General features: G+C 40.6%; 1 protein-coding gene across 7 annotated transcripts in view; it reads right to left on the bottom strand.

Moving 5' to 3' along the window:
- CFAP61 (cilia and flagella associated protein 61) overlaps window positions 1-15,064 on the bottom strand; it is a 422,179-nt gene that overhangs the window by 89,478 nt on the left and 317,637 nt on the right. For all 7 annotated transcript variants that reach the window (XM_073236976.1, XM_073236977.1, XM_037022518.2 and 4 more), the window contains one exon: window positions 12,237-12,529. In XM_073236976.1, coding sequence (XP_073093077.1) covers window positions 12,237-12,529 — 293 coding nt within the window. The remainder of the gene's footprint in view (window positions 1-12,236; window positions 12,530-15,064) is intronic.

Here is a 15,064-nt window from a genome sequence, read left to right as displayed (position 1 = left end):
AGGCAGGGTGGCGGGACCGGTGAGCAGGTGCCTGGGAACGGCGCCTGAGGACAAAGAATATCGCGCGTTTTTCCCTGTGGGACCGGTGGGCGGGTGCCTGAGACCGGCACCTGAGGACGGAGGAAATCGTGTGTTTTCCCCTTTTTTTCTCTCTTTTTGGCGAGTGCTTTTTGGAAGCCTTAAAGGAACAGGGACCCCGGTGCTAGGGAGGCAGGGCGGCGGGACCGGTGAGCAGGTGCCTGGGACCAGCGCCTGAGGACAAAGAATATTGAACGTTCCTTCCCTGGTGGACCGGTGGGTGGGTGCTTTTTGGAAGCCTTGAAAGGACAGGGACCCTGGTGCTAGGGAGACAGGGCAGCAGGACCAGTGAGCGGGTGCCTGGGACCAGCACCTGAGGACAAAAAAAAAAATCACGTGTTTTTTCCTTTTTTTTTTCCCCTTTCTGTTCCCTCTCTCATTGTTGCTCTCATTGTTTTGGTTTGGAGAGTGCTTTTTGGAAGTCTTAAAGGGGCAGGACAGGACACTTAGACCAGAGGCAGGGAATCTGGGGATCTCTGGGCACTCTAACCCCCTGGGCAGTAGGGAGCACAGAGGCCCCTTATGGAGATAAATAGCCTCCCGGCCGCTCCCCCTCCAACGGGGCTCCACCATTTTGGAGGAACAGCCCCAGCCAGGCCAAGCCCACAGCAACAGCGGAGATAAACCCCAAAGCAACTGGGCAGGAAGCAGAAGCCCTGTCTGCGCACAGCTGCCCAGCACAAGCCACTAGAGGTCGCTATTCTCCCAGGAAAAGGCCACAAACCAACAAGAAGGGAAGCTCTTCCAGCGGTCACTTGTACCAGCTCTGCAAACTATCTCTATCACCATGAAAAGGCAAAACTACAGGCAGACAAAGATCACAGAGACAACACCTGAGAGGGAGACAGACCTAACTAGTCCTCCTGAAAAAGAATTCAACATAAAAATCATGAACATGCTGACAGAGATGCAGAGAAAAATGCAAGAGCAATGGGATGAGATGCAGAGAAAAATGCAAGAGCAGTGGGATGGGATGCAGAGAAAAATGCAAGAGCAGTGGGATGAAGTCCGGAAGGAGATCACAGATGTCAGGAAGGAGATCACAGAAGTGAAACAATCCCTGGAAGGATTTATAAGCAGAATGGATAAGATGCAAGAGCCCATTGAAGGAATAGAAGCCAGAGAACAGGAACGTACAAAAGCTGACATAGAGAGAGATAAAAGGATCTCCAGGAATGAAACAACACTAAGAGAAATATGTGACCAATACAAAAGGAATAATATTCGTATTATAGGGATACCAAAAGAGGAAGAAAGAGGAAAAGGGATAGAAAGTCTCTTTGAAGAAATAATTGCTGAAAACTTCCCCAAACTGGGGAAGGAAATAATCGAACAGACCATGGAATTACACAGAACTCCCAACAGAAAGGATCCAAGGAGGACAACACCAAGACACATAGTAATTAAAATGGCAAGGATCAAGGACAAGGAAAGAGTTTTAAAGGCAGCTAGAGAGAAAAAGGTCACCTATAAAGGAAAACCCATCCGGCTAACATCAGACTTCTCAACAGAAACCCTACAGGCCAGAAGAGAATGGCATGATATACTTAATGCAATGAAACAGAAGGGCATTGAACCAAGGATACTGTATCCAGCACGACTATCATTTAAATATGATGGTGGGATTAAACAATTCCCAGACAAGCAAAAGCTGAGGGAATTTGCTTCCCACAAACCACCTCTACAGGGCATCCTACAGGGACTGCTCTAGATGGGAGCATCCCTAAAAAGAGCACAGAACAAAACACACAACATATGAAGAATGGAGGAGGAGGAATAAGAAGGGAGAGAAGAAAAGAATCTCCAGACAGTGTATATAACAGCTCAGTAAGCGAGCTAAGTTAGGCAGTAAGATACTAAAGAAGCTAACCTTGAACCTTTGGTAACCACGAATCTAAAGCCTGCAATGGCAATAAGTACATATCTCTCAATAGTCACCCTAAATGTAAATGGACTTAATGCACCAATCAAAAGACATAGAGTAATAGAATGGATAAAAAAGCAAGACCCATCTATATGCTGCTTACAAGAAACTCACCTTAAACCCAAAGATAAGCATAGACTAAAAGTCAAGGGATGGAAAAACATATTTCAGGCAAACAACAGTGAGAAGAAAGCAGGCGTTGCAGTACTAATATCAGACAAAATAGACTTCAAAACAAAGAAAGTAACAAGAGATAAAGGATACTACATAATGATAAAGGGCTCAGTCCAACAAGAGGATATAACCATTCTAAATATATATGCACCCAATACAGGAGCACCAGCATATGTGAAGCAAATACTAACAGAACTAAAGAGGGAAATAGACTGCAATGCATTCATTGTAGGAGACTTCAACACACCACTCACCCCAAAGGATAGATCCACCGGGCAGAAAATACGTAAAGACACACAGGCACTGAACAACACACTAGAACAGATGGACCTAATAGACATCTATAGAACTCTACATCCAAAAGCAACAGGATATACATTGTTCTCAAGTGCACATGGAACATTCTCCAGAATAGACCACATACTAGCTCACAAAAAGAACCTCAGTAAATTCCAAAATATTGAAATTCTACCAACCAATTTTTCAGACCACAAAGGTATGAAAGTAGAAATAAATTCTACAAGGAAAACAAAAAGGCTCACAAACACATGGAGGCTTAACAACATGCTACTAAATAATCAATGGATCAATGAACAAATCAAAATAGAGATCAAGGAATATATAGAAACAAATGACAACAACAACACTAAGCCCCAACTTCTGTGGGATGCAGCGAAAGCAGTCTTAAGAGGAAAGTATATAGCAATCCAGGCACACTTGAAGAAGGAAGAACAATCCCAAATGAATAGTCTAACATCACAATTATTAAAACTGGAAAAAGAAGAACAAATGAGGCCTAAAGTCAGCAGAAGGAGGGACATAATAAAGATCAGCGAAGAAATAAACAAAATTGAGAAGAATAAAACAATAGCAAAAATCAACGAAACCAAGAGCTGGTTCTTTGAGAAAATAAACAAAATAGATAAGCCTCTAGCCCAACTTATTAAGAGAAAAAGAGAGTCAACACAAATCAACATAATCAGAAATGAGAATGGAAAAATCACGACAGACTCCACAGAAATACAAAGAATTATTAAAGTCTACTATGAAAACCTATATGCCAACAAGCTGGAAAACCTAGAAGAAATGGACAACTTCCTAGAAAAATACAACCTCCCAAGACTGACCAAGGAAGAAACACAAAAGTTAAACAAACCAATTACAAGCAAAGAAATTGAAACGGTAATCAAAAAACTACCCAAGAACAAAACCCCGGGGCCGGACGGATTTACCTCGGAATTTTATCAGACACACAGAGAAGACATAATACCCATTCTCCTTAAAGTGTTCCACAAAATAGAAGAAGAGGGAATACTCCCAAACTCATTCTATGAGGCCAACATCACCCTAATACCAAAACCAGGCAAAGACCCCACCAAAAAAGAAAATTACAGACCAATATCCCTGATGAATGTAGATGCAAAAATACTCAATAAAATATTAGCAAACAGAATTCAACAGTATATCAAAAGGATCATACACCATGACCAAGTGGGGTTCATCCCAGGGATGCAAGGATGGTACAACATTCGAAAATCCATCAACATCATCCACCACATCAACAAAAAGAAAGACAAAAACCACATGATCATCTCCATAGATGCTGAAAAAGCATTTGACAAAATTCAACATCCATTCATGATAAAAACTCTCAGCAAAATGGGAATAGAGGGCAAGTACCTCAACATAATAAAGGCCATATATGATAAACCCACAGCCAGCATTATACTGAACAGCGAGAAGCTGAAAGCATTTCCTCTGAGATCGGGAACCAGACAGGGATGCCCACTCTCCCCACTGTTATTTAACATAGTACTGGAGGTCCTAGCCACGGCAATCAGACAAAACAAAGAAATACAAGGAATCCAGATTGGTAAAGAAGAAGTTAAACTGTCACTATTTGCAGATGATATGATACTGTACATAAAAAACCCTAAAGACTCCACTCCAAAACTACTAGAACTGATATCGGAATACAGCAAAGTTGCAGGATACAAAATTAACACACAGAAATCTGTAGCTTTCCTATACACTAACAACGGATCAATAGAAAGAGAAATCAGGAAAACAATTCCATTCACCATTGCATCAAAAAGAATACAATACCTAGGAATAAACCTAACCAAAGAAGTGAAAGACTTATACTCTGAAAACTGCAAGTCACACTTAAGAGAAATTAAAGGAGACACTAATAAATGGAAACACATCCCATGCTCATGGCGAGGAAGAATTAATATCGTCAAAATGGCCATCCTGCCCAAAGCAATATACAGATTTGATGCAATCCCTCTCAAACTACCAGCAACATTCTTCAATGAATTGGAACAAATAATTCAAAAATTCATATGGAAACACCAAAGACTCCGAATAGCCAAAGCAATCCTGAAAAAGAAGAATAAAGTAGGGGGGATCTCACTCCCTAACTTCAAGCTCTACTACAAAGCCATAGTAATCAAGACAATTTGGTACTGGCACAAGGACAGAGCCACGGACCAGTGGAACAGATTAGAGATCCCAGACATTAACCCAAACATATATGGTCAATTAATATTTGATAAAGGAGCCATGGACATACAATGGCAAAATGACAGTCTCTTCAACAGATGGTGCTGGCAAAACTGGACAGCTACATGTAGGAGAATGAAACTGGACCATTGTCTAACCCCATATACAAAGGTAAACTCAAAACGGATCAAAGACCTGAATGTAAGTCATGAAACCATTAAACTCTTGGAAAAAAACATAGGCAAAAACCTCTTAGACATAAACATGAGTGACCTCTTCTTGAACATATCTCCCCGGGCAAGGAAAACAACAGCAAAAATGAGCAAGTGGGACTACATTAAGCTGAAAAGCTTCTGTACAGCGAAAGACACCATCAATAGAACAAAAAGGATCCCTACAGTATGGGAGAATATATTTGAAAATGACAGATCTGATAAAGGCTTGACGTCCAGAATATATAAAGAGCTCACATGCCTCAACAAACAAAAAACAAATAACCCAAATTAAAAAATGGGCAGAGGAACTGAACAGACAGTTCTCCAAAAAAGAAATACAGATGGCCAAGAGACACATGAAAAGATGCTCCACATCGCTACTTATCAGAGAAATGCAAATTACAACTACAATGAGGTATCACCTCACACCAGTAAGGATAGCTGCCATCCAAAAGACAAACAACAACAAATGTTGGCGAGGCTGTGGAGAAAGGGGAACCCTCCTACACTGCTGGTGGGAATGTAAATTAGTTCAACCATTGTGGAAAGCAGTATGGAGGTGCATCAAAATGCTGAAAACAAACCTACCATTTGACCCAGGAATTCCACTCCTAAGAATTTACCCTAAGAACGCAGCAATCAAGTTTGAGAAAGACAGATGCACCCCTATGTTTATCGCAGCACTATTTACAATAGCCAAGAATTGGAAGCAACCTAAATGTCCATCGGTAGATGAATGGATAAAGAAGATGTGGTACATATACACAATGGAATACTACTCAGCCATAAGAAGTGGAAAAATCCAACCATTTGCAGCAACATGGATGGAGCTTGAGAGTATTATGCTCAGTGAAATAAGCCAAGCGGAGAAAGAGAAATACCAAATGATTTCACTCATCTGAGGAGTATAGGAACAAAGGAAAAACTGAAGGAACAAAACAGCAGTGGAATTACAGAACCCAAAAATGGACTAACAGGTACCAAAGGGAAAGGAACTGGGGAGGATGGGTGGGCAGGGAGGGATAAGGGGGGGGGAGAAGAAGGGGGGTATTAAGATTAGCATGCATGGGCTGGAGGGAGAAAGGGGAGGGTGGGCTGCACAACACAGAGAGGACAAGTAGTGACTCTACAACATTTTGCTAAGCTGATGGACAGTAACCATAATGTGGTTGTTAGGGGGGACCTGATATAGGGGAGAGCATAGTAAACATAGTATTCTTCATGTAAGTGTAGATTAAAAATTAAAAAAAAAAAAAAAAAGAAACAAAGAAAGAAAGAAAAGGGGGATTACTCCTTAACAGGATAAAACTATTGGTAAATCAAAGTTCAACGCATGCTTTAAATATCCTTAATGTTGATCACTTAAAGGGTGTCAGATGATCAGCTATGGAGGTACTCTTTTCTGATAATATTCCTTTCTCTTAATTAAAAAAAAAAAAAGCAGTTACTGTGTGCTGACCTCCAATGAGTTCTGCACAGTGGTATAGAGGGCATGTCAAAGTGTGGGCAAAGGGTCTGTTTGTTTCTATGCAGAAGATCAAGGCCTAGCTTGGATACCCAGAAAATGAACTAAGATACGATATGAGGAGGAGCTTCCGGCATCAGCAGTCTCTGGAGGACTTGTGCCGGGGGATGATCATCAAAAAGCCTCCACAGGGATCCGGACGATGCTGCGGTTGTGGCTGCATCCGTAGCCCACCGTCTCCTGGACTTTCCATTGGAATGAGGAGGGAGATGTCTAGGCTGGCGTGTGCATACAGTGAGACAACGAATTTGACCGGATCTGTACTGTTGGAACTCATCCAGGAGTTGGGAGGGGTGCAAGTTGTAGCTCTCCAAAATCTCATGACTATAGACTATCTATGGTTAAAAGAACATATGGGATGTGAACAGATCCCAGAAATGGGCTGCTTTAATTTGTCTGATGGTTCAAGTACAGTTGGACAATATCCATCATATCATAGATAAATTTTCACAAATGCCTAGGGTGCCTAAATGGTTTTCTTGGCTTCACTGGAGATGGATGGTAATTATAGATTTGCTTTGTTTATGTCACCGTATTCCTATTATGTAAATATGTGTGCGCAAGTTAGTTAGTAGTTTAAACCTATACATACTTAAGGTACTCTACAAGAAGATATGTCAAAGAAATAATCAATCCTCCCATGTTTTCTTCCATATGCTACCTCTATAGCTTCTCTTCTTCCTTCCTAATTACAACCCTTAAATAGAATTCATGCCTCATATCGAATTTACCGAGTATCATAATTCCTCCAGGTGGTAAAGGTACCTCGAGACAAGTGCTGGGCATAGAAGCCACAGAGCATAAATCTGCAAAGAAGTAAAAAGCTAACCTTTTCAAACAATATTGCTTCTCTCTCACTTACCAACTTTACATTTCCCTGTATGGCCCCGGAAGATGACTGGTTAGCCAGAGACGGGTAAGATTCCTCAAGGGAGGAACAACCTAAGACAGGCACAGTCGCGGGGGGGCCATCAGGTGAGAATTTGGGGATCAACAGAGGTGAGGCTCAGAACCTCACCCCCCCTGCTTTGAGAGAAATCTTCTGCATCCGTGGATGTCTTGCTGCCCTTGTCTAGCCTGGATTAATACTTAGTCCATAGGCACACACCTGATCATCTGATCATCTACATTTGCCTTCTTACAGCACTAAACTATGTTTTCTACCTTTATCTTGCATCTACCTACCACTTCAGCATTTTATTAAAAATAAAAATAATAATAATAATAGGAGAAATGTGGGATCAACATATAAATTAAGTACAAAAATCAAATGAATATTCATATTTGACCTGATTGTTTATAGGTCATAATGCGTGATCAAAACCGAAAGTTTCTGTGATGAATGCCCTTGTACTGTTCACCATGTAAGAATTTATTCACTATGTAAGAATTCGTTCACCATGTAAGAACTTGTTTGTTATGCTTCAGAAGATTGGAGACTGATGAGAATTAGGCTTGAGATGGATTAATGATTGTACATTGAGCGTTGTCCCCCCTATACTGAATTTTATTGTTGTTAACAACCATTTGATCAATAAATATGAGAGATGCCCTCTCAAAAAAAAAAAAAGAGGAAAGAAATGTAGATAACCCATTAGAGCAGCAATCTCATTAGCAAGTCTTTGCTTATTGAATAAATGAAGCATTAAAATTTTTACACTGAATATGTTGCTGGTATTCCTAAAACATACTAAGTTCTCTTAACATACTTTAACATTACAAAAAATAAAGTATAGTTAATAAACCCTTAAATTCACTTAAGCCAAAAGAATGACAGTTTATTCTGTATCTGATGATCTGTGACTGAATTCAATTAAGTTCAACAATTCAATAAACATTTCTATTTCTATTTAGTTCCCATCATCTATTTAGTTTGAAATCACTTTAAGCCAGTGTTTTTATCATGTATCAGAATAGGGTTGAAGAAGTCATGTATAGTTATAAAAACCAGATACAGTGTTTCAAAAAAATTGTTATTTTTACTATGAAATAGAAAAAAGTAAAAGTCAACAAAATTAATAGGAATACATATATGATATCCTTAGACACATTTTTAAGTGGGGTTTGGAAAGAGAAACTCCAAATACTTCATAGGATAGGGGGGCAAATGAGAATGGAAGGGAAAATTTCAATTTTTATGAAGTATAAAAGTTGAAAAGCTATGGTTTAAAATATGCTTTCTTCCTTTGTCATGACATTAATAAGGAAATAATCATTTTTTTAAATATTGCATTTAAAAATCTTTAGATCACTTTAGATCACTTTACTTACAAGAGCCATTGAATGTTATGTAGGCCTGAGCCATACCTCCAGTTCTTACAAAATGCTGCCATGCATTATTGAATTAATCCCTTCCTTTATAATTTTATTTTATATATTTTAATGTTTAAATGAAAGATCTGTGTATATATTTTAATGATTAAATGAAATATGTTCAAGATCCTGGTATAAATATAGTCTCTTAACCAAAAAAAAAAAAAAAAAAAGATTAGCATGCATGGGGGGAAGGGAGAAAGGGGAGTGTGGGCTGTACAACACAGAGAGGACAAGTAGTGATTCTACAACATTTTGCTAAGCTGATGGACAGTGACCGTAATGTGGTTTTTAGGGGGGACCTGATATAGGGGAGAGTATAGTAAACATAGTATTCTTCATCTAAGTGTAGATTAAGGATTAAAAAAAAAAGAAAGAAAGAAAGAAAGAAAAGGGGGATTACTCCTTGATAGGATAAAACTATTGGTAAATCAAGGATCAATGCATGCTTTAAATATCCTTAATGTTGATCACTTAAAGGGTGTCAGATGATCAGCTATGGAGGTACTCTTTTCTGATAATATTCCTTTCTCTTAGTAAAAATAAAAATTAAATTAAATTTAAAAAAAAAAAGCATTTCCTGTGTGCTGACCTCCAAGGAGTTCTACACAGTGGTATAGAGGGCATGTCAAAGTGTGGGCAAAGGGTCTGTTTGTTTCTATGCAGAATATCAAGGCCTAGCATGGATACCCAGAAAATGAACTAAGATACGATATGAGGAGGAGCTTCCGGCATCAGCACTCTCTGGAGGACTCGTGCCGGGGGATGATCATCAAAAAGCCTCCACAGGGATCCGGACGATGCTGCGGTTGTGGCTGCATCCACCCCACCGTTTCCTGGACTTGCTATTGCAATGAGGAGGGAGATATCTAGGCTGGCATGTGCATACAGTGAGACAACGAATTTGACCGGATCTGTACTGTTGGAACTCAACCAGGAGTTGGGAGGGGTGCAAGTTGTAGCACTCCAAAATCTTATGACTATAGACTATCTACGGTTAAAAGAACATATGGGATGTGAACAGATCCCAGAAATGGGCTGCTTTAATTTGTCTGATTTCTCTCAGACTGTTCAAGTACAGTTGGACAATATCCATCATATCATAGACTAATTTTCACAAATGCCTAGGGTGCCTAAATGGTTTTCTTGGCTTCACTGGAGATGGATGGTAATTATAGATTTGCTTTGTTTATGTCACCGTATTCCTATTATGTGAATATGTGAGCACAAGTTAGTTAGTAGTTTAAACCTATACATACTTAAGGTACTCTACAAGAAGATATGTCAAAGAAATAATCAATCCTCCCATGTTTTCTTCCATATGCTACCTCTATAGCTTTTCTTCTTCCTTCCTAATTACAACCCTTAAATAGAATTTGTGCCTCATATCGAATTTACCGAGTATCATAATTCCTCCAGGTGGTAAAGATACCTCGAGACAACTGCTGGGCATAGAAGCCACAGGGCATAAATCTGCAAGATGTAAAAAGCTAACCTTTTCAAACAATATGGCTTCTCTCTCACTTACCAACTTTACATTTCCCTGTATGGCCCCGGAAGATGACTGGTTAGCCAGAGACGGGTAAGATTCCTCAAGGGAGGAACAACCTAAGACAGGCACAGTCGCAGGGGGGCCATCAGGTGAGAATTTGGGGATCAACAGAGGTGAGGCTCAGAACCTCACCCCCCCCTGTTTTGAGAGAAATCTTCTGCATCCGTGGATGTCTTGCTGCCCTTGTCTAGCTTGGATTAATACTTAGTCCATAGGCACACACCTGATCATCTACATTTGCCCTCTTACAGCACTAAACTATGTTTTCTACCTTTATCTTGCATCTACCTACCACTTCAGCAGTTTATTAAAAATAAAAATAATAATAATAATAAAGGGAGAATGTGGGATCCACATATAAATCAAGTATAAAAATCAAACGAATATTTATATTTTTCCTGATTGTTTATAGTTCATAATGCGTGATCAAAACCGAAAGTTTCTGTGATGAATGCCCTTGTACTGTTCACCATGTAAGAACTTACTCACTATGTAAGAATTCGTTCACCATGTAAGAACTTGTTCGTTATGCTTCAGAAGATTGGAGACCGACGAGAATTAGGCTTGAGATGGATTAATGATTGTGCATTGAGCATTGACCCCCTATACAGAATTTTATTGTTGTTAACAACCATTTGATCAATAAATATGAGAGATGCCCTCTCAAAAAAAAAATAAGAGTTTGTAGAGTAATCTATAGCATAGTGGTGCTCTGCCTTACGCACCTGTCTCTAGACTCTGAGGGCTGAGGGTCTCCATCATCTACCCTTAGGGGAACTTGGGTGAGAAGCCCTGACGTAGGCTGACCACCTCCTACTAGGTAAGTGACTGCTGTGAACCTCCACTGATCTTCCCCAATCAGATTGCCCACTAGATGTTGTGGGTCTTCTTTATCACAGTAACTAACACACCATGGATCTACACAGCTCCAGTGCTCACACTGACCACAGCCTCCCTGTGTGACGGGTCTCCTGCTTCTCCACTAAATTGGCTGGCCCCTTCCCTCTTGCTCCCTGCTGGTTTCTGCTAATTCCCTGACTTGGCAGCTCTGAGGATATAGGCTGTGAGTTGACTTGTTATCCACCCCAAAAGAAAAGTTTTCCCTCTCTCCTTCTCTCTCTTTCCTAACTCTCTATTCTATGGGGGAAAACCCACTATTGCTGTTGCCAGAATCTTAAAAGGTTAAGAACAGCAGAGGCTTTGGGGCCCTGCTGACCTGGCTTGGGACCCCAGCACACTGCTGGCTTGGGGACCCAGTGTTCTCACAGGAGGTGGGGGTGCTTTCCTTTGGAGACATGATGTGAAGGGGTGACCGAAAGTCCTGCAAGCATACAGCAGGCTGCCTGGGACCTGTAAGCACTCTTCCACACTTCCTCCATGAAGGGCTGGGGTCTAATTCCCCTCCCCTTGAACATGGGCCGCCTTGGTGACTTGTCTCCTGTGGTAGAAAGGGGTGGAAGTGGTGCTGCTGGACCCCTGGGCTGGGTCAGGAAAGTGGTACACTGTCTCTCCCCACCCCATACCCCCACTCTCTCTCTTCCACTTGACCTTAGAACCAAGTCACCAAGAGGAAGCTCAGTACCATGAAGGGGCCATTTATGTCAAATGAGTTGATCTAGCATCATCAGCCAGGCATGTAGGAGGACATGCCTTATAGATTATTCCAGGCCCATCCACAGTCTGACTTCAACCACATGAGATTCTGCTGGTGAGAACTGCCCAGCTGAGCCCAGTCAAACCTCTGGACCAGGAAACACAGAACAATAATGATTGTTGTTTTTTTAATGCCACTAAGTTTGGGGCATACTGCACTCAGCAGTAGCCAATCTAACAATTAGAAAACAAAATCCAAAACCTGTGACTGTAAATTCACTGCCCACCATTTCTCAGACCCCAAGTCCCTGAAAGATCACAGTTCTAGGGAGGCGAAGTTCACCAGGACCTACTTACTGAGCACGCAAGTTTGAAAGGCTTGGTTGGTGTGGTGAAGCAGGCGCTGTGAATGGGGTCTGGGTACAGGCCGTCGTTCCACTGAGCCAGCAGCGCGTCCCTGTGGCTGGTTACCCCGGCTGCTCTCAGCGCGTCCTCCACGGCGCTCTCCACAGAGTAGTTGTTGATGCAGGTGACGGTGGAGGTGGGCGGGGGCTGCACCAGGTGGATGGAGGAGCCCCTCACACCAATGTTCAAGAGAGTCTCCACTGTGGTGTAAGTGTCAATTGTATTCCCATAGACAATGACATTCCCTAGAAAAGGGGGAAAATGATAAGATACGTGGTTTTTAGAAAAACTAACAACCTTATTAGTCACATGCTAATAATGCCGAATTGCTCCCTACAGCCTCCTTTTTTCATCTGTGGGAAGCCAGCGGTGTTACCTATCAACAGCAACCAAGACAATTTAGTAAAGAATTGGCACAAAACATTCCACAAAGTAGTCAAGTACTTTTAATGCAGAAGTAGGACATTCATTTGTGTTAATATAAATTTTAAGTTGAAATTATTTTAAATGAAAACATCGAGAAAAAACCTTTTATTTTGTTGTTTTTTTATTTGCTACACTTATTAAGGAAAAAAATCACACAAGTTTGCAATATATACAAGTTCTGATGTATATATCTAAGTGATGAAAAGGAAAATGGTAAAAGAAAATTAGTGTACATGATGTTATGACTACTTTAATATTTAAATGTTGAACTGGGTTGATTTCAAGGGATTTCCTTTTTTGAGCACTAAAGACTAGAACATTCTGCTATTCCATGGATAATTTTATTAGGATTCAAATTCTCATTTTTAGACTTAATGTGTCAAGACCAAACAAAATTGATTGCAGGGTGTTCTGGTCAGTAAAAATAAAATCACAAAAATGTCTTGAAAAATTCCCCTTGTGTAAGAGCATTTTGATGCTAACAGTTCTATACTATTTATTTACATTTCTTAAAAGTACTACAGAAGTAATTATTATTCTGCTACAGAATCATATACTATTCTACTAATTTCATAAGTTTTAAGAGTAATGATACTATTAAATGAAAGAAATGTATTAATGCTATTTTATGCTACTTTTTACTTCATTTGGCATTTTTACCTTTTTTCAAAGAAAGGAACTCCTATAGGCTCACTTATCAGAAGACATGTAACAATTTTTCCACAAAATGAAAAGGAATTTTAGGAGGAAAAATAAAATGGAAACTGTGTTTATTCAATTGGGTTGAATAAATAATGCAAAATTCTATTCTGATCCAAAATTGAAAGGAGGTGTAATGGCTTATTTCCTTAGAAAAAAAGGAATTAGAATAACTTTCAGATTGCTTCTCTGAGAATAATAACAACTAGAAAGTTCTCCCATGCTTTCTGTTGCTAAAGATGGAATGCCAAGAGGTCACTGAAGTCAGGGGGTAGGGCCCTTGCTTCGGACTTCACTAGGATGCTCCAATTTTGTGGCTATGGTTCCCTTTCTATTCAGATGCTCTAATGCAACATTCCTCAGTGAGCTGTTATTTTTCTTGGCTGAAAGAACCAACATTTTGCTTAAATTATTGAGGCTTCGAAGCAGGGAATCTGGGGATCTCTGGGCACTCTAACCCCCTGGGCAGCAGGGAGCACAGAGGCCCCTTACGGAGATAAATAGTCTCCTGGCTGCTCCCCCTCTAACGGGGCTCCACCATTTTGGAGGAACAGCCCCAGCCAGGCCAAGCCCACAGCAACAGTGGAGATAAACCCCAAAGCAACTGGGCAGGAAGCAGAAGCCCTGTCTGCGCACAGCTGCCCAGCACAAGCCACTAGAGGTCGCTATTCTCCCAGGAAAAGGCTACAAACCAACAAGAAGGGAAGCTCTTCCAGCGGTCACTTGTACCAGCTCTGCAAACTATCTCTATCACCATGAAAAGGCAAAACTACAGGCAGACAAAGATCACAGAGACAACACCTGAGAAGGAGACAGACCTAACTAGTCCTCCTGAAAAAGAATTCAAAATAAAAATCATGAACATGCTGACAGAGATGCAGAAAAAAATGCAAGAGCAATGGGATGAGATGCAGAGAAAAATGCAAGAGCAGTGGGATGAGATGCAGAGAAAAATGCAAGAGCAGTGGGATGAAGTCCGGAAGGAGATCACAGATGTCAGGAAAGAGATCACAGAAGTGAAACAATCCCTGGAAGGATTTATAAGCAGAATGGATAAGATGCAAGAGGCCATTGAAGGAATAGAAGCCAGAGAACAGGAACGTATAGAAGCTGACATAGAGAGAGATAAAAGGATCTCCAGGAATGAAACAACACTAAGAGAAATATGTGACCAATACAAAAGGAAAAACATTCGTATTATAGGGATACCAGAAGAGGAAGAAAGAGGAAAAGGGATAGAAAGTGTCTTTGAAGAAATAATTGCTGAAAACTTCCCCAAACTGGGGGAGGAAATAATCGAACAGACCATGGAATTATACAGAACCCCCAACAGAAAGGATCCAAGGAGGACAACACCAAGACACATAATAATTAAAATGGCAAGGATCAAGGACAAGGAAAGAGTTTTAAAGGCAGCTAGAGAGAAAAAGGTCACCTATAAAGGAAAACCAATCAGGCTAACATCAGACTTCTCAACAGAAACCCTACAGGCCAGAAGAGAATGGCATGATATACTTAATGCAATGAAACAGAAGGGCCTTGAACCAAGGATACTGTATCCAGCACGACTATCATTTAAATATGATGGTGGGATCAAACAATTCCCAGACAAGCAAAAGCTGAGGGAATTTGCTTCCCACAAACCACCTCTACAG

Source organism: Manis javanica, chromosome 5 (genome assembly GCF_040802235.1).
Source record: "Manis javanica isolate MJ-LG chromosome 5, MJ_LKY, whole genome shotgun sequence".
Taxonomy (NCBI): Eukaryota; Metazoa; Chordata; class Mammalia; order Pholidota; family Manidae; genus Manis; species Manis javanica.
The sequence above is the reverse complement of the archived record's forward strand: the minus strand, read 5'-3'. Positions and strand labels throughout refer to the sequence as shown.